This window comes from Labeo rohita, chromosome 1 (assembly GCF_022985175.1).
Source record: "Labeo rohita strain BAU-BD-2019 chromosome 1, IGBB_LRoh.1.0, whole genome shotgun sequence".
Taxonomy (NCBI): Eukaryota; Metazoa; Chordata; class Actinopteri; order Cypriniformes; family Cyprinidae; genus Labeo; species Labeo rohita.
In genome coordinates this window covers 37,638,068-37,657,577 of record NC_066869.1, presented here as the reverse complement: position 1 = coordinate 37,657,577, position 19,510 = coordinate 37,638,068, and the positions used below count along the sequence as shown (strand labels likewise).

The 19,510-nt window shown below is 37.9% G+C and overlaps 2 protein-coding genes and 1 long non-coding RNA gene across 12 annotated transcripts in view; 2 read left to right on the top strand and 1 right to left on the bottom strand.

The window, feature by feature from the left end:
* The window catches only part of fat1a (FAT atypical cadherin 1a), a 94,628-nt gene extending 91,994 nt beyond the window's left edge, over nt 1–2,634 (top strand). For 6 of the 10 annotated variants that reach the window (XM_051127637.1, XM_051127549.1, XM_051127473.1 and 3 more), the window contains one exon: nt 944–2,634. In XM_051127637.1, coding sequence (XP_050983594.1) covers nt 944–1,617 — 674 coding nt within the window. In that variant the 3' untranslated portion in view covers nt 1,618–2,634. The remainder of the gene's footprint in view (nt 1–943) is intronic. The other 4 variants (XR_007829067.1, XR_007829083.1, XR_007829074.1 and 1 more) reach the window with 4 other exon arrangements.
* A 967-nt stretch (nt 2,635–3,601) lies between these two features.
* On the bottom strand, nt 3,602–11,897 carry LOC127164620 (uncharacterized). The gene is made up of 3 exons (XR_007827684.1): nt 11,793–11,897; nt 3,967–4,087; nt 3,602–3,849 (listed from the first exon to the last, which is right to left on the bottom strand). It is a non-coding gene; the product is annotated as an uncharacterized LOC127164620 (long non-coding RNA).
* An 82-nt stretch (nt 11,898–11,979) lies between these two features.
* Nucleotides 11,980–18,958, top strand: casp3a (caspase 3, apoptosis-related cysteine peptidase a). The gene is made up of 7 exons (XM_051108637.1): nt 11,980–12,119; nt 12,691–12,922; nt 13,832–13,974; nt 16,948–17,076; nt 17,315–17,490; nt 17,628–17,736; nt 17,843–18,958. Exons 2-7 carry the CDS (start codon nt 12,879–12,881, stop codon nt 18,070–18,072), a joined length of 831 nt encoding a protein of 276 aa, XP_050964594.1. The 5' UTR covers nt 11,980–12,119; nt 12,691–12,878; the 3' UTR covers nt 18,073–18,958.
* Nucleotides 18,959–19,510: the final 552 nt, after the last annotated feature.

Below are 19,510 nucleotides of genomic sequence, written 5' to 3'. Positions count from 1 at the left end.
TTTTATTATTATTTAATATAGAAACAAGTGCACATTATTTTAAATAAAAAAAAAAAAATGACTTCATAATGTCAGATAACAGTAGTGTAACAAAAGTTATGGCAGAAGCCCTATAGGGATAGTTCACCAAAAAATAAAACTTCTGTCGTTAATTACTCACCACCATGTCGTTCCAAACCTGTAAGACCTTGATTCATCTTCAGAACACAAATTAAGATATTTTTGATGAATTCCGAGAGCTTTCTGACCCTACATAGAAGCGAAGCACCAAAACTACCACATTCAAGGCCGAGAAAGGTAGTAAGGACATCCTTAAAATAGTCCATGTGACATCAGTGGTTCAGCCTTAATTTTATGGAGCTACAATAATACTTTAGTGTGCAAAGACACAAATAACAATTTATTCAACAATTTCTCAGTCTTTGATGAACATTCACATGAGTACCACGACGTGGTCGAAGATTGACGTCTCGAAAGACAAGAATTTGTTGAATAAAGTCGATATTTTTGTTTTCTTAGAGGCTGAACCACTGATGTCACATGGACTATTTTATCAATTATTGTTAGTCGATATTTTATCTATGTCCTTACTACCTTTCTGGGCCTTGAATGTGTCAGTTGCCTTGCTGGGTCAGCTCTCGGATTTTATCAAAAATATCTTATGTTGTGTTCCGAAGATGAACGAAGGTCTTACCGGTTTGGAACGACGAAAAGGAGTAATTAATGACAGAATTTTTGTTTTTGGGTGAGCTATCCCTTTAAGTAAAACAGGTTATGAATGTAATTTTCAGGTTTATTTTCTTTTAAAAGTAAAATCGATTTTCTCTGGAGTTGAATTGACCCCAGCCATTTTTCAATGTGTAAAACCTTCTAATCATACAATTTTTCTCTTCCCGTATTGTGGCTTGTCACTGTGATACTTATGATTATTTTTGTCCGACAGGCTATCATTGGGACACATCTGACTGGATGCCGAGCGTTCAACTTCCTGGAATCCAGGAGTTTCCTCAGTATGAGGTAGTGGAGGCGCCACCCACCCTTTACAGTGACCCCGCCCTGCTGGACACGGACTACTATCCCGGCGGATACGACATCGAAAGCGACTTCCCTCCCCCTCCTGACGACTTTCCTTCGCACGACGACCTGCCCCCTCCTCCGCCCGTGCCGGAGTACAGGGAGCGTTACGACACATTACAGTCCGCTACGCGAGAGCTCGACAGCGCCCCCTCTAGTCCCGGAGGGTCTGGAGTACGGCAGCGCCCGCCCTTACCCCAACTCTACAGCCTCACCCAGTTCATACCCCACCATCATTACTCATCAGACCCCGAACCCCAGACCAACCCCACCAGCACCATCACCTCGTCCTCCACCGGCGGATACCGGCGCGGAGGCTTCCCGCTGGGCTACGGCCGCGACTTCGATCCCCCTGCCGCCGATAACATGTCGCTGTCGCTGTACACATCCACGGCGTCCTGCTCGGACATGTCCGCCTGCTGCGAGGAGTCAGAAGTGATGATGAGCGATTACGAGAGCGGTGGAGAGGAGGAGGGAGCGCAGTTTCAGAGGCTTGTCATACCGCCGCTGGACTCTCAACATCAGCAGCATACTGAAGTCTGACACTGGATCCAGAATATCAAAAGTGCCTAAATGAAACCCTGTTACAGGAGACTAACTGTGTGTTCAAACCATAACCACACGACATACACGGTACACAAATGTAGTCTTACACTTAACGTAAATGCCAAACATCCAAACGCACACATCGTATTCATCTGTATCTCACTGGAGAGGGGTTTTGAAAAGACTTGCTTAAACACGAGTTCTCCTCGGTAGCTCTTGTGGGCTGTTATTAATAATATTATTATTTAACAGTATTTGGGAGAACATTAGACTTGGCTGTGCCATTAAATAATACGTTGATCATCATGCACAAGATCATGCTGAGATGTACAATTTACACACAAAAAATGTAACTGATATATTGTCATGGATAATGGGAGAAAACCATAATTTTAGGCATCAAGGTGATATCTGTATTTGTATAGATATAACCATGCAAACTGATTTTTTATACAAATCCTCATTCATTTGTAATGTAAATTTTAATGTACAGTTTTGATTTCGAGGTTTTACTAGGTTTTGTAGATATGTTTTGTTTTTTTGTTTTTGTTTTTTTTTTTCCAAAAAAAAGAAAGACAGGAAAAAGTAGTGTACCAAGTCAATGGTGTGTCATTATCAGCCTTACTGTATGTTCATTCACAAGCAAAGAAAAAAAGCATAAGAGAAACTTAAAAAAAAAAAAAAAAAGATAAATAAAAAATGTCAAGGATGTGAATGTGTGATCGTCACAACACGCGTTCATTTCTGAAAGGACGTCTGCATATTTTTGTGATGTGTTATGTTTTCTTTTTTTTATTTGTTGTTTGTAAATTGTGACTTTGGAACATCTTTATTTTTTTGACCATGAAAATGGGACCCAATATATTTATAGTGCGAGATTATTCACAGACATGTGACTTTTTCAGGGTCTGCGTGTGTGTGAGCAATGCTATGGTCTTGTTTTATGATTTTTATTAAATACTGCCACTAGCTTAACTGCTTTACTACTGGCAATAAATTATTCTCTAAAATGGGTGTTTGTCTTGCATGCATTCATTTACTCATTATACACACAAAGACACTTAGTAACTTAATAATTAAAATGTTCAACATTAAATTATAAAGGGAGATCAATGCTTGAATGTGTTGATCTGTGATTAGAGCAGTACATGCTGTGTTGATGGCAATTTAGATCAATTATTCCTGCCAGAAAATGACAGCAACTGTCAGAAACAAGAAGGGAAACAAACAGCCTGAATGATCTTTAGGGACCCTAGTCATACTTTATTTCATTTTCTGTGAATTTTAACAGCTCCATTATAGTATGAAAGTAATTAAATAATGGCTGTTATTGATAGCTATTTAATATTTTTGAAAGAAGTTTCTTATGCTCACCAAGACTGCATTTATTTGATCAAAATACATTAAAAACAATAATTGCATTTTTTTTTTTTAAAAACATACTTATGTATAATATATTTTAAAATTTCATTTATACCTCTCAGCACCATTACTGATGCTGAAAATTCATTAAGAAGGGAAAAGGCAAAATTAAAATAAAATACTTCACTACCTTTGGTTGAGATTGTTGTGCTTAATAATAACAGTAGCTTATGCCACTATGATCCTTATGTAAATGTTGAGATGCAAATGTTTATTGATAAAACGTTGGTTTATTATAAACTTAAGTACACTCTAAAAAATGCTGGGTTAAAAACAACCCAACTTGGGGGTTTTGGCAATCCAGCACTGGGTAAAAATTGGACAGAACACATGCTGGATTATTTTGACCCAGCTGATTGGGTTACATGTTTTTACCCAACATGCTGGGTTGTTTTATTCAGCTATTGTTTACAAATTATTATATTGATATATTGCTCATGCACAGAATTATAGAGGCAACAGCAATATCAAGAAATGAACATTTATTGTTAAGCAAGAACACCCATGGACAAAAAAAGTTTAATTTATCTGGGTGAATACAGCATAGTTTACAATATTACATACCATTAAACTCGTTTAACAATCAGTTTAGAAATAAAAATTGAAAATTTAAAAGTTGAATTTTAATTTACATGTGTTCAACCAGTCTCTGTAATCGCTTTTCGATTAAATAGTGCTAATTCTCGTGCCGGTTTGTCGCCGAAATCTGAACCGGTGATGGGCTGCTGTTCACCGGGGAACTACGAGCCTCAGACCGCGGCCTCGCGTTTCACTGTAGCTGAAAGATGCAGTGCCTGACTCCTTAACCTGCCCATAAACAAGCAGTACTAAGAACATATTTTAACATCAGATAAAATAATAAAGCGTGTAAAATCATTTACAGCACAGTAAAAACTTCATAAACGAAATAAAATGTATACAAACCTTTATTACGCTGAAGAAGTGCACTGTGCCGCTGAACCGCTCTCTCCAGTAGAAGACACAAAAAACGCCCATTGGCTGTAACGCAACAGCTGGGTTATTTCGTCGGAAACAGGCTCAACCCCTTGGATAAAAAAAAATAGACCCAGCAACTTAGTTACAGAAAAACTACCTAGCACATGGGTAAAAGTATTAAAAAATAATAATAACCCAATAAAATGACCCAACAGAGTGTACAAAATTAAACAACGGAGAGGTATGATCATCAAAGAAAAGCATATTTATACATGATCTATATTTGTAATGTATCTACATGTTTAATCGTATGAAACAGGCCAGGGCACACATTTAATGGCCATGTGTCATCGCGGTACAATTTAAAAGATGCAGTTCTATAAGTCACTATGGCGCATATTAATTTGGAACGTTCGGTGAGTCTTAATTTGACTGCACAGGAGATTGGATTTTGTTGGGAGTCAATCGGCGAGTGATTGTGAGTATGCTCTTCACTTAGGGTTTGGGTTATGTTTTTATAATCAATATTTTTTAAAATCTATTTAAGCAATTTGATGTTCTTGTCTCTCTTGTTCTTGTTCTTGTCTAATGTGTCTATTTGAACAAATTTGTGGCTGTCCGCTAAGAATTTTGAGGAAGGCTGTTATATAAATCAATAATTGTTGAGAATGACTTTTTACATTGCTGCTAATTATGCTCCCGTACACAAAATTATATTCTTCGTTATCTTTAAATAGTCTTGATAATTATCAACCTGTTTTAATTTCTCCGTTCACAACAGAACTTGCAAATGTTGTAATGCCGTTAGTCTTAACGTTACTTTTGTATATTTAAAAATATAAGTATGACAGTAAACAAACGAATAAGAACAAATTAAATGTATTTAAAAATGTAATGCATTTTTACATTAGATGCATCAAAGTTATGCGCATTATATTTTATATTTATGGATTTGTCAGACAATTTTTATCCAAAGTGACACTGAATTAAATCAAATCCAGGACATTGGCATTGTTAGCGCCATTTACTGTTTGAGCTACAGGACTGCATTAATGCATTAATAAGCAAATTGATTACAATGAATCAACTTTATACAACAAGTGAGTTAACTTCATCAGTCTTCTTGTCATGCTCATTGTAAATACATTTTGGAGGAAGCTCTCAGTCGCTTTTGATCCCCTGATGGATTGACACTATGGCCTATATATTTCAAAAAAAAAAAAAAATTATAATGTTAATTTTAAAACACTAAAAAATCCATTCTTTGGGCTTACGGAGTTCTTCTCTTTCTTTCACAGTATTTCACAGACAGTTAATTGTTGCAAACGAACAGCTTTTCACAGTTATACACCTTTTTTGGATAACCTGTCTTACCACCACCAAAGACACTTATCCACCATGCTGAGCATGTCAACCATGCGTTTCAGCTCAACTGATGAGCATGATGAGCTCATCACAGCCCTCCTCGCAGGGCGGTGGTGGGCAGTAATGGAGGTGGAAGATCTTTTGCGCTCATCAGCTATTAACAGTAAATGTGCGGACCTCACTTCAGGCCAGTGGTGGGGAATAGTGGAGGCCTCACAAGAAGCACCTGTTTCTCCTAAGTACCAACAGGGAGAGCCTGTGCCTGCCAGGTCCCCTGAGGAAGTACCCGTGCCAGACGGGTCCCCACAGGGAGCACCTGTGCCAGCCAGGCACCCACTGAGGACAAAAGTGACAATCCCGGAAAATATGAGACTTCATCTAACAAGGGATGTCACCTTGACACCATTGCCCCTAAGGCCACCAAAGGGACCATCAAGGCCTGCCAAGACTGCAGTAGAGGCACCAATGTCCACCTTTTCCCCTGGGGAAGCACTTGTTTCCACCAGTTCCCCAGAGGAAACACCTGTGCATACCTTGGCTCACGAGGAAGGACCTGTGCGCACTTCATACCAAGAAGAAGTACCTATGCCAGGTTCATTCCCTGGTGCAGCACTAGTGCCCACCTTGGGCCAAGAGGAAGTACCTGTGCCTGTCTCCTCCCCTGAGGAAGCACTGCTGGGAGACGGCTCCCTGCAGGCACCAGCCCCCAAAGGGACCGCCACCGCCTGCCAAGACTCCGAAAGGAGAACCAGTGCCTGCCTCATCCCCTGGGGAAGCACCTGTTCCCACCAGGTCCGAAGAGGAAGCAACTGTGCATGCCATGTCCAGTGTGGAAGCTCCTGTGCCTGCCTCAGCCCAAGAGGAAGTGGCAGTGTCTGCCTCTCCCCCTGTGGAAGCACTAGTGCCCATCTCGTCCCTTAAAAAAGCACCAGTGGCCTCCTCGTCCCAAGAGGAAGCACCTGGGCACACCTCGTCTCTTGAGGAAGCACTCATGGCAGATGGGTCCCCACAGGCAGCACATGTGCCTGCCAGACACCGGCTTAGGGGAAAACTGAAAGTCCCTGAAAATATCAGACTTTTCCTAAAAAGGGATGTCTTCTTGACTCCCTTGCCCCTAAGGCCCCCAAAGGGACCACCACCGTCTGCCAAGACTTTGAAAGGAGAACCAGCGCCTGCCTCATCTCCTGGGGAAGCACCTGTGTCCTCCTCATCCCAAGAGGAAGCACCAGTGCCTGTTACTTCCTCTGAGGAAGTACCTGTCCCTGCCAGGTCCCCAGAGAAAGCACTGGTGTGTGCCTCATCCCAAGAGGGAGCACCTGTGGCAACTGCATCCTCAAAGGAAGCAGCTATCCCTGCCAAGTCCCTCAAGGGATCACCTGGACTCTATGTGCCTCTACAGGGAGCAACCAAGTTCACTCGGAAGAGGCTATGGCCATGGAGCACTGGAGATTCGGTAAGTCCTTCCTATCTTTAATTTTTACTTTGCAGATTCGTTCAAAAAATATATATATCATCTCTATTTTAATCCTTTGTATTATTTTTCGGGTGGAGGAAATCGGTCTTTAGATTTTATCTCTCATTACACCAGCCCATGCATTACATGTCTGTTCTTTCAGCTGGACAATCTAAATGTGGTTCAGCCACCACCGCACAAAAAATGTATGAGAGAAGACCCCAGAACCTCTACAAGTTACTGGCGCATCCTAAAGAGGCCATGGTCATGGAACACTGGAAATTCAGTAAGTCCTTCCTATCTTTCATTTTTACTTTGCAGATTCATTCAAAAAAAGTATATATCATCTCTATTTTAATCCTTTGTATTATTTTTCGGTAGAAGAAATCTGTCTTTGGATTGTATCTCTCAGTACACCAGCCCATGCATTACATGTCTGTTCTTTCAGCAGGACAATCTAGATGTGGTTAAGCCACCTCCGCACAAAAAATGTATGAGAGAAGACCCCAGAACTTCTCCAAGTTTCCAGTGCACCCTAAAGAGGCCATGGCCATGGGGCATTGGAGATTCAGTAAGTCCTTCCTATCTTTCATTTTTACTTTGCAGATTCATTAAAAAATATATATATATAACATCTCTATTTTAATCCTGTGTATTATTTTTCGGTAGAAGAAATCTGTCTTTGGATTTTATCTCTCATTACACCAGCCCATGCATTACATGTCTGTTCTTTAAGCAGGACAATCTAGATGTGGTTCCTACGCACAAAAAATCTATGAGAGAAAACCCCAGAACCTCTCCAAGTTCCCGGCGCACCCTAAAGAGGCCATGCCCATGGAGTACTGAAGCTTCTGTAAGTCACTTCTATCTCTCATTTCTACTTTTTAGATGTATAAAAAAATATATATATATATATATTTTTGTATGTTTTTAGAGTTTGTCTAAGGAACTCTTATTAAACCTGCCTGTGCATTACATTATGTCTGTTCCTTCAACAGGACAATGCAGATGTGATTTACCTGCCTTTGCAAAAGAAACAACATGTGGGAAAAGGACCCCAGGATGCTTAAGAAAACCATCAAATGCACAAGGGAACAACACCTTGTTTATGTGAACAAATGAAATGTAAAACAATAAAATGCACGTGAATTACTTTTGGTTTTGTAAAAATATTTTATGCCAAAATAGTAAACTCTAACCTGTTTCAGTATTATAAATATGGATACAGTCAAGCCAAAACCACATATTAATATTTGTAATATTTCTAGAATGAAACCAAAAAGATGCAGTGTTTTCTAACACATTTTATAAATATACAGTGACGATTATGAGAGTATACACATGTTTCCTGAACCACATATTAGTATGTTTAAAATAAAAACAAAAAGAAGCATGGTTGTTTAGCACATAAAGGCCTGAGTGGGTAACTAAGCTGGCTATTACCTCATAGGCTTCTGTTCATGTGGCAGAATGTTTGTGTTAGAAGCCTTCTATCCAACAGAGGGCGATATTGTACACTGTTAAAAACAATTTGTTCAGTCAAATTAAAATAATTTGTTACCTGGCTGCCTTAAATTTTAAGTTCAGTCAACTCCAAAAAAGTTTATTTAACTTGAAATGTTAAGTTATGCTAAGTAACCACTTAGATATTTGAGTTGATTCAACTTAAAATTTTAAGGCAGCAGGGTAACAATTTATTTTAAGCTGACTCAACAAATTGTGTTTTTTGTTTTTTACAGTGTAGTACAATCATCTTTAGGGACCCTTATTCACAGTTTAGTTCATTTTCTATGGATTTTAAGAGCTCCATTATGACATGAAAGTTATATTACAGTTGTTTGTACACACCGAGGCTGCATTTACCTGATCAAAATACATTAAAAACATTCTACCATTCTACCATTCAAAGGTTTGGAGTAAGATTTAAAATAAAAAGGAAAACTTTACATTAGCAGTAGCAACACTTCAGTCAGAATGCTGTTCTTTAAAAAAAAATAACTATCACAAGTTAAACAAAAATACTAAGCAGCAAGAACGGTCTACAACATACATAATAATAAGAACAATTATTAATAATTGAGCACCAATAATAACCAAATTATAACCAAAAACACCAAATCAGCATTTTAGAGTGATTTCTGAAGGATCATGTGACACTGAAGAAGTAATGGCTACTGAAAATTCAGCTTTGCCATCACAGGAATTGCATTTCAAAATATATTAAAATAACATTAATATTTGCTGTGCCTACACAAAATAGCATGCAACACCGAACAACATACAATAGCATAAAATGCATTCTTCCTAAATGATTCAATGACTATTCATGAAGAGAGTCACTTGTTTAAACTTGTTTTGGTCCTGAATAAATCATTTTTTGAACGAATCGGTTGAGTGATTCAAGTGATTCATGTGTAAAGACAGTCAATAGCCGTCACCTACTGGCACAATGATGTAACTAGGAGAAAGTCACTTAAAGGAGAAGTCCACTTTCAAAACAACAATTTACAAATAATGTACTCATGGACTTCTCCTTTAAAAAGGTCAAACTTCTTTTCAAGGCTTCTAATGGCTTATTTTTCTAAGTGGCTAAATAAATAAACACATACAACTTATACAAGGTTTTAGACATTAAATGCTGTTTAAATGAACAAATAGTTATGTTGCTTGGTATGAAAGTGTCTAATTTTTAAAATTTTAGATAGACTTTGTCTAAGGAACTCTTATTAAACTTGCCTGTGCATTACATTATGCCTGTTCCTTCAACAATGCAGATGTGATTTACCTGCCTTTGCAAAAAAAAAAAAAAAAAAAAAAAAAAAAAAACGTGGGAAAAGGACCCCAGGATGCCTAAGAAAACCATCAAATGAACAAGGGAACAAAACCTTGTGTATATGTATATATATAAAAAAAGAAATAAAGTGTAAAACAATATATGTAAATTAACTTTGGTGTTATATAAATATTATTGAAACAGTTATGTCTTATGTATTAGAGAGACACGTGTGCAGCTATCTTTATAATTAAGTTGGCTTGAGAAAGCCAACCTACTGATATGCTATTTAAACTTCCAGTTATTATTATTCTTCTGAGACTAAAATTATCAACATTACATTGACGGAATGTTCAAATGAGCCAGCACTTTTCAAATTTCAACTGTCAAAATCCCCAGAATCCTTTGAGCCTCAATCAAACTTCCCTTCTATGTACTGTATTTCTAATCCATTTAAACTCATTCAAACTCATCTATCTATCTATCTATCTATCTATCTATATCTATCTATCTATCTATCTATCATCTAACCCTATCTATCTATCTATCTATCTATCATCTAACCCTATCTATCTATCTATCTATCTATCTATCTATCTATCTATCTATCTATCTATCATCTAATACTATCTATCTATCTATCTATCATCTAACCCTTACTATCTATCTATCTATCTATCTATCTATCTATCTATCATCTAACCCTTACTATCTATCTATCTATCTATCTATCTATCTATCTATCTATCTCTAACCCTTACTAACTATCTATCTATCTATCTATCTATCTATCTATCTATCATCTAACCCTATCTATCTATCTATCTATCTATCTATCTATCTATCTATCTATCTATCTATCATCTAACCCTTACTATCACGTTAGAAACGTGCTAGCAACTTTGCTAATCACGCTAGAAACATGCTAAAAAACTTGCTAATCATGCTAGAAACATGCTAGCGAAATGCTAATCATGCTAGAAACATGCTAGCGAAATGCTAATCATGCTAGAAACATGCTAACGACATGCTAGTCATGCTAGCAACATGCTAGCAACTTTGCTAATCATGCTAGAAACATGCTAACGACATGCTAGTCATGCTAGCAACATGCTAGCAACTTTGCTAATCATGCTAGAAACATGCTAGTGACATGCTAATCATCCTAGAAACATGCTAGCGACATGCTAGTCATGCTAGAAACATGCTAGCAACATGCTAATCATGCTAGAAACATGCTAACGACATGCTAGTCATGCTAGAAACATGCTAGCAACTTTGCTAATCATGCTAGAAACATGCTAGCGACATGCTAATCATCCTAGAAACATGCTAGCAACATGCTAATCATGCTAGAAACATGCTAGCGACATGCTAGTCATGCTAGAAACATGCTAGCGACATGCTAATCATGTTAGAAACATGCTAGCAACTTTGCTAATCATGCTAGAAACATGCTAGCGACATGCTAGTCATGCTAGAAACATGCTAGCGACATGCTAATCATGCTAGAAACATGCTAGCGACATGCTAATCATGCTAGAAACATGCTAACAACATGCTAATCATGTTAGAAACATGTTAGCAACTTTGCTAATCATGCTAGAAACATGCTAGCGACATGCTAATCATGTTAGAAACATGTTAGCAACTTTGCTAATCATGCTAAAAACATGCTAACAACTTGCTAATCATGCTAGAAACAGACTAGCAACATGCTAGTAACTTGGTAATAATGTTAGAATCATCTATCTATCTATCTATCTATCTATCTATCTATCTATCTATCTATCTGACAGACTACATTCAAACTTTAAAACTTCTAAATATTTCAGACTGAAAACCATCCAAACTTAAAACTTCTTAAACTATTTAAACTTTTGAAACTTCTTAACTTTTCAAACTTTTCAAACTTTTCAAACTTTTCAAACTTTTCAAACTTTTTAAACTTTTCAAACTTTCTGGTCCGGCTTTCTCAAGCCAACTTAAAGTTTGTCTTGACAAACTTTCTTATCTAGTTTTGTCTTTGAACTTGTTTTTGCAGTAGCTCTGTAGCGTCGCTATTGAAGAGTAATTAGCTGGTGACGTGGATTTACTTATTGTAGAGTTAACAAAAAAGTTATCATGTGCATTGTAATGTTCAAAGCAGATGTCCTAACAAATGTCAGTAAAACAGGAAGATTTTAATACAAGCAGTCCGTTCATAAATTCGTACGACCTTACCTTCACGCTGTGAAAATACAAACCGGAAGACAGAAGACAATGCGCATAACTGACACATAACTAACAAGGCCTAAATGTGGGTAACTAAGCCGGCTCTTACCTCTTACTAAGCTTCTGGTCATGTGGCAGAATGTTTATGTAAAGAAGATATCTATCCAGCAGAGGGCGATATTGTAGCGTACTTCGAGGTAGTGTAATGGTAACAATCCTATAGTAATAGAGGTGTAGCCTCAAGCACACTTCCTGGATGCTGAGTAACCGCTTTGTCGTCGGAATCCTGTAGCCTGCATTACAAGCTCCCTATATCAGGACATTTGAAAGTTTTTGGTAAGCGTCTACTTTATTGTTTTCAGACATTTAGGCTTTAGTTGTTGTGTTTTGTCAATCTTCACTTGTTGTCCGTTGGAACACTCAAAAGCAGACAAAGAAACGCCATACATGCGGATGCATACTTATAATATTTTTACAAATATTAAATAGACACGCTGCAACGAGTAGTTTATTTAATAGACATTCAGAGTGCTCAAATGTGTTATTATGTTCATCCTGCATTTGCAGGACACGCGGAACTTGACCTTGGTTATATGGGCTGTGTCTCAAAACCTCCATAGTCCACAACTAGCGTTGTTGGGCGCTTTGTCAACTCGAATATTTGGAACACGCTGTCTAGAAAGACAGCTCACGGAGTTTTGACACACAGCCATTATGTGAATCATCTACAGCTGTTTTTGCTTGGTTTCACTTACAACTGTAGACGCTGCATTTTGCGTTTATTAACTATTTATAGTAACACATACAAGTACACTACAACCAAGTCTTATTTCTGCTTTTTAGCGCAGCTGTTAAAGGGTGGTTGTGACGTTTCCACTTGTGTATGTATGTTTCCTCTCTCTTGCAGCTTCTCATTGGCTGGTCGTGCGAGTCAACAAATAACAAAGAAAATCCACCCGACATGCGGGTGCGGTGATTATTCTACAGAGAGTCCGTTATAACGCCTTACACATCTCCAGTTACACCTCCAGTAGCTTCTTCTGGAGAAGAAGAACCTTTTTTTTCTCGTTAAGAGTGACTATTTAACGTTTGGAGATGAACGGAGACTGCGTGGACGCGCGACCCAAGGAAACAACAGAGTAAGATGATCTTGACGACTGTTGCTATGCAGCTTTTAGAAGTGATTGACAGTTCAATAACAGTATTGATTTCACTAACGCTTGCTTTTTTTGTTACCATGTTATTTAAATATATAAACTTTTATTATTATTATTAGTTAATGAATTTCCATAAACATTACAATTCTAAATAAATAGAATGCAAATGGAAAGAAAGAACAGGCCCACACATATTGGTATGTCGGTTAAAGGGATAGTTTACTCAAAAATGAAAAATCCGTCATTAATTACTCACCCTTGTGTCGTTCCAAACCCCTAAGACCTTTGTTCATCTTTGGAACACAAATTAAGGTATTTCTGATGAAATAAGAGACCTTTCTAACCCTCCATTGACAGCAACCCTGGTAAAAAAAAAAAACAGCATATGCTGGTAGGTATATTTTGATGCTGGGATGCTGGTTAGGTAGGTTTTGATTCTTGGGTTAAGCTGGTCCTTTGCTGGTTTATGCTGGTCCTTAGCTGGTTCATGCTGGTCCTTGACCAGCAAAAACCAGCAAAGAACCAGCTTAAACCAGCATCAAAACCTACCTAACCAGCATTCCAGCATCAAAACATACCTACCAGCATATGCTGATTTTTTTCACCAGGGAAGGGTCCTAGTACCACATTCAAGGCCCAGAAAAGTACCAAGAACATTGACAAAATAGTCCATGTGACATCAGTGATTCAACCGGAATTTTATGAAGCTGCGAGAATACTTTTTGTGCGCAGGAAACCCCCCAAAATAATGACAGTTCTTCTCCTCCACGTCACCCTAGGTGCCATTAGGGTACGTGATTAATGGCAGAATTTTAATTTTTGACTGCACTATGTCTTTAACCTCTTATATTAATACAGTGTAATATTCTTTCATGTGATCTATTTGTCCAGTGCTGGTAAGGATGGAGCATCAGGATCACAGCCCATGCAGGTTGATGCTAAGTCTCAGGCACATACCTTCAGATACAGCCTGAACTACCCCAGCATTGGCCACTGCATTATCATCAACAACAAGAACTTTGATCGCAGGACAGGTAACACTTGTTTTGTGCTGTTGAAGGTGTTGTTTTTGTGAAAGCTGTCTGTTCGAATACTCATCAAACTCAGATGATTGTTTAGATGCATTTACCTTATGAACAGAACAGTGAGCTAATAAGTTTTTTTATTTGCCAAATATTTTTAATAGACATTTTAGCAGTAATGTACCAGTATTAAAAATTTGCAGACACAGATGAGGTTGATCATTATTTTGATTGTTACTTATAATTGTTAAATGACCAGTGTTAAATCTTGAGGATTGAATCCAATATTTGTTAATAATATGGTATGAGAAATTTATAAGCAGTTTTTTAAATTCATAAGCAGTCCAAAAATTATCAAAACATTTTTGGTATACCCTGAGTGAGCAAAGTCAGTAGGCTTTAGACAATGCAATATTTGTGTTAGTGGGGGAAAAGAAAGTACAGGCCAGGTTAAAAATGTCTCACCAAGTGCATTTATTTGATCCACAAATAAGCAAACTGGAATGTTAGAATGATTTCTGAAGGATCATGTGACTGGAGTAATGATGCTAAAAATTCAGCTTTGAAATCACAGAAATAAATTATATTTAAAAAATGTATTCAAATAGACAACAGTTATTTCAGATAGTAAAAATATTTTAAAATTTTACTGTTTTTGCTTTACTTTCGATCAAATAAATCCAGGCGTGCTGAGCAGAAGACACTTCTTTAAAAAACATTAAAAATCTTACTGTTCAAAAACTTTTGACTGGTAGTGTACATAGTGCTGCTTGACAGTTTGTAAATCCTTCAGTATTTTCGATATTGCTGCATAAATATAACCAAAAAGATCATCATATTCTCATGCAAGTCCTGAAAGTTGGCAAAGAGAACCCAATCAAACAAATGAGATGAAAATATATACTTTGTCATTTATTTATTCAGGACAGTGATCTAATATTACATATCTGTGAGTGGCAAAAGTATGTGAATCTTGTGAATTAGCAATTAGTTTGAAGGTGAAGTTAGAGTCCATCTGTTCAGAGGTGTTTTTAATCAGTGAGATGACAGGTGTCCGTTGTGTCAGTGGGTGGCCTGTTTTATTTAAAAGAACAGGGAACAACAGTGCATTTAAGCAAAAGAACCTTATCCCGTCTGTTAAACATGGTTTAGGTCTGTTTTGCTGCATCTGGGTCGGGATGGCTTGCCATCATTGATGGAACGATAGCCCCTTTTACACATACAGACTTTAAATTACCAGTAAAGTCCTGCTAAGAAACCATGTGTAAACAGAACATTTTCAGAAATACCGGTAAATTCATTCCGGCCATATATCAGTATGAGAGGTTGGTAATCCCCTCTGTGTGAACGCAGAACGTGCTGACATAAGATGCCTACTCTGGGCCAATCCAGAGCCACTGAAATGCAAAATTTCACTGAATTTACTGGTAGTTTGAAACAAGGTGTGAATAGTGCTTGACCGGTAAAAAGATAGAACATCATTGCCTGTGTGAACAGCACATTTTTGTATTTACTGGTAAGGTCAATCTGGTAATTTAATGGCAATTTATTGGTATTACTGTGTGAAAGGGGCTAATTCTAAAGGAAAATATCAGGACATCTGTCTGATAACTATATCTCAGACAAAGTGAGTCATGCAGCAAGACAATGACCCCACAAGTCATTCTGAATGGTTAAAGAAGAGCAAAATTAATGTTGTGGAACGGCAAAAAAGTAAAAGTCCGGACCTTAATCCAATTGAAATGTCGTGGAAGGACCTGAAGCAAGTTCATAGAAGGAAACCCACCAAAATCACAAAGTTGAAGCAGTTCTGTACTGAGGAATGGGCTAAAATTCCAACAAGCTGTTGTGCAGGACTGATCAGCAGTTACAAGAAACATTTACCTGCAATTATTGCTGCAAAAGGGGGTCAAATAAATGACAAAGTACATATTTTTGTCTCCTTTGTTTGATTGGATTCTCTTTGTCAACTTTGAGGACTTGTGTGAAAATCTGATGATGTTTTGGGTTATATTTATGCAGAAATGTAGAAAATTTTAAAGAGTTCACAAACTTTCGAGCAGCACTGTATCGGGGTGTCCAATCTTGGCCTGGAGGGCCACTGACCTACAAAGTTTAGCTCCAACTTGCCTCAGCACACATCTGGAAGTATTCAGTATGCCTAGTAAGACCTTGATTAGCTTGTTGAGGTGTTTAATTGGAGTTAAACTCTGTATAATCTGTACAGTTCTGTATGGCCACGTTCACACTGTCAGTTTTTGGGATTGAAAACTGTATTTACTTACAGGTGTGAGTCTCGAAATGTCCTGTTCACACAGCAGCTTACAGTCGCTTTTCCAATACTGTCTGTATGAACGTGCAACAGGAGTCAAGCCCGTATTCCTTACGAGTAACCATAGCAACAGACCATATCACCATCTGACACAAGAGTCCACTCGAGCTGTGACTTCATCCATGAAAGCATCATTAACTGACAGCCGCTTTTAAATATTAGTGGAAAGCGGAGCATTTGAGCCGCGCACAGAACACAAAACTGATGGGAGCGGCTCTGGTGGAGACTGGATATAAAACTTTTAGATGACAGACAGTTCATTTCTCCGTCACTGAAAGTTACCGAAACCACAAATTAAAGCATGCACACACGGTAGATGCGTTTGTGCGGCAGAACAGCTCTCTCGCACTGTATGACGTGGCAGATAATTAGTTGTCCAGTCCTGTTCACACAGCGCGTGTGTTCGAAAATGCGCTTGTGAGTCCTGAAAATTTACAGGTGTGGGTTTGGTTATCGAATGCGGTGTTATCGAATAACCATGCTGTGTGTGAACGTAACCGTATGGTTGTCAAAATATGGTATTTACAACCATATTCTGCTGCTGTGAGAAAGCTAAACTAAACTCTGTAGCAGTATTTGTCACACAAACCTTTTTATGTGATTTTTTTTTTTGTCATAGTTATATGTAGTTGCATGTTCTTCACTTCTTTCAGGCATGAACCAACGCAATGGCACTGATGTAGATGCAGGAAACGTAATGAATGTGTTTCGGAAGCTCGGATACAATGTGAAAGTCTACAATGATCAGACAGTTGCACAGATTAAGCAGGTTTTAACAGCAGGTATGGTGTATTCAAAAGTCTTATATTCTGTCTCTTAACTCTTTGCCTTAATATCAATAGATAAATCTTAAAATCCCAAAATTGCCTGTTGTTGAGATCAGGCCATTAAGTATTTATAAAATAGGCCCATAGACGTCAGTTGCTTGTACCCAGATGTTATGGTAATTGATAATTATACTCTGTGTTTTTCTAACAAGAGTAATTATAAGTATTCACACTGTTTGTTATTCTGTCACAGCGGCCCGTGACGACCACAGCCACTCTGCTTCATTAGTGTGTGTGATGCTCAGTCATGGAGATGAGGGAGTGTTTTACGGTACTGATACTTCTGTGGAGCTCAAGTCCTTAACAAGCCTGTTCAGAGGAGACCGCTGCCCATCACTAGTGGGAAAACCTAAACTTTTCTTCATTCAGGTACATCCAGAATTTCTCTCATGTGTGCATGAATATGAATATGAGTGTGAGGTTTTTTTCTGGGTTGATGTTTGTAATGAGCTGGCTTGGAGTTATCGTTTTCACTCTTGATATTTGTGCTGGCTATGTGTATTTAGGCTTGTAGAGGTACAGAATTGGATCCTGGTGTGGAGACTGACAGCTCCGATAATTCTATGAGGATTCCTGTGGAAGCAGACTTCCTGTATGCATACTCTACTGCACCAGGTACAGACACACAGAAACCAAACCAAAGCACATATCAGTATATACTAATATAATCCTAATACAGATAATTTGAGTATTTTTCCTAATGGGGTTTCTTTCCTGTCAGGTTATTACTCCTGGAGAAACACCATGACTGGCTCTTGGTTCATTCAGTCCCTTTGTGAAATGATGTCAAAGTATGGCAAAGAGCTAGAGCTCATGCAGATCATGACCAGGGTCAACCATAAAGTGGCACTCGACTTTGAGTCGACCTCCAACCAGCCCGGCTTTGACGCCAAGAAACAAATCCCCTGCATTGTCTCAATGCTCACCAAAGAGATGTACTTCACTGTTTAAAGGGACAAGGGAACTATTAGAGCTGCACCAGCTTTTCTGTAAATATCACAGATGTGTGATATGGATTTAGGGTTAAGTTTAAGACTTTTTTCACAGAAGCATTAGCTGGATATGCTCAGTTAGGGATTCCTCTGTCTCAGGACTGTTTTTGTAGTTTTCATTGGCATTTAAAATACTGTATGTGAAAGCAGGCACTCAGGTTTTTGTTCACCTTGCAACTTTATAGAATTTTTCCTCTGGTTTTCTAATTAAAATCTAGTAATGAACAATCACCAGAGGCAGGTCAGATTGGGATTTTTAGAATTACAGTAATCAGGGACTTTAATAGGCTATTGCACTAGTTTGACTGTTGAAATGGGAATAAAAGTTGGGCATTAGAGCATCTTAAATGAAAGAACCATTGTGCTAATTTTAGGTAAAAAGCAAAGAACAACAATCCCAAGTGCCTGTAACTGATGTTAATAGACTTTGTTTCTATTAGGATGCAATAAAGCATTTTTACAGACATGCTTGGGGTTAAGTGAAAGTGCACAAAAGTATCTACATGCTTTGATAGCTTTGGATCTAAGTTGAAGTCAATCACTGAAAGTCACAACACTTTTTGTGATAATGGACTGCATTACTACCATGGTGCTTACTTTAAATGTAATCTGGAATGCTCTTGAATTAGTCACTTTAAGATGATTATGAACAGCATGATAGAATCAGTCACCCAACAAAATTCACATAGAATTCTTTTAGTTGAGGTGATGCATGAATCATGTACGCATGTGAAAAAAAAAAACCTTACTGTTAATGTTTATTGTACAATCATGTGTATTATAAATATATGCTTTGTGCATAAACTAGTCCTTTGTATGTAATTAAACAGTTCTGCGGTGCCCTGCGTGATGATACATATTTCACTGAGATTCTGAAAGTTGGTTTTCTAAGACTAGTTTTGAGCAGGTATTTTTAAAATACGCTTTATTATTCAAATGATGTATTTCCAGAGGACAGTTGCATCTAGGTGTTTGCTGGTTCCTGTTACTGTCTTTAATATTTAGGCACGTTCGAAAGTGATTCTGCTCCCCATGTCTGTAAAGTGTTTGGGCCTCTGCAGCTAGCCAGTAAAACTAGTTTCTTAAATTTCAAGATGGGTACTTGTATTTAGAAGGCTTGTTCAGGCGTATCAATAGCCTAAGGCACAGCTGAGTAACAACAGAAGACAAGACAGGAGTTTCTCATCTATTCGTTCAACCATATGCTGTTTAGTTACATTCTTTCAAGTATAGGAAAATCATTTTTGTGTTATGCAGGTCATAGGGTAGTTCTTTGTGATAGTATATTGCAATGACGGAATCTTTTTACCCACATTATTTATTTTTATATAAAATGGCACCACTAAATAAATATTGAGCAATAGAGTTGCTTTTTCATACAGCTTTGTACTACAGCA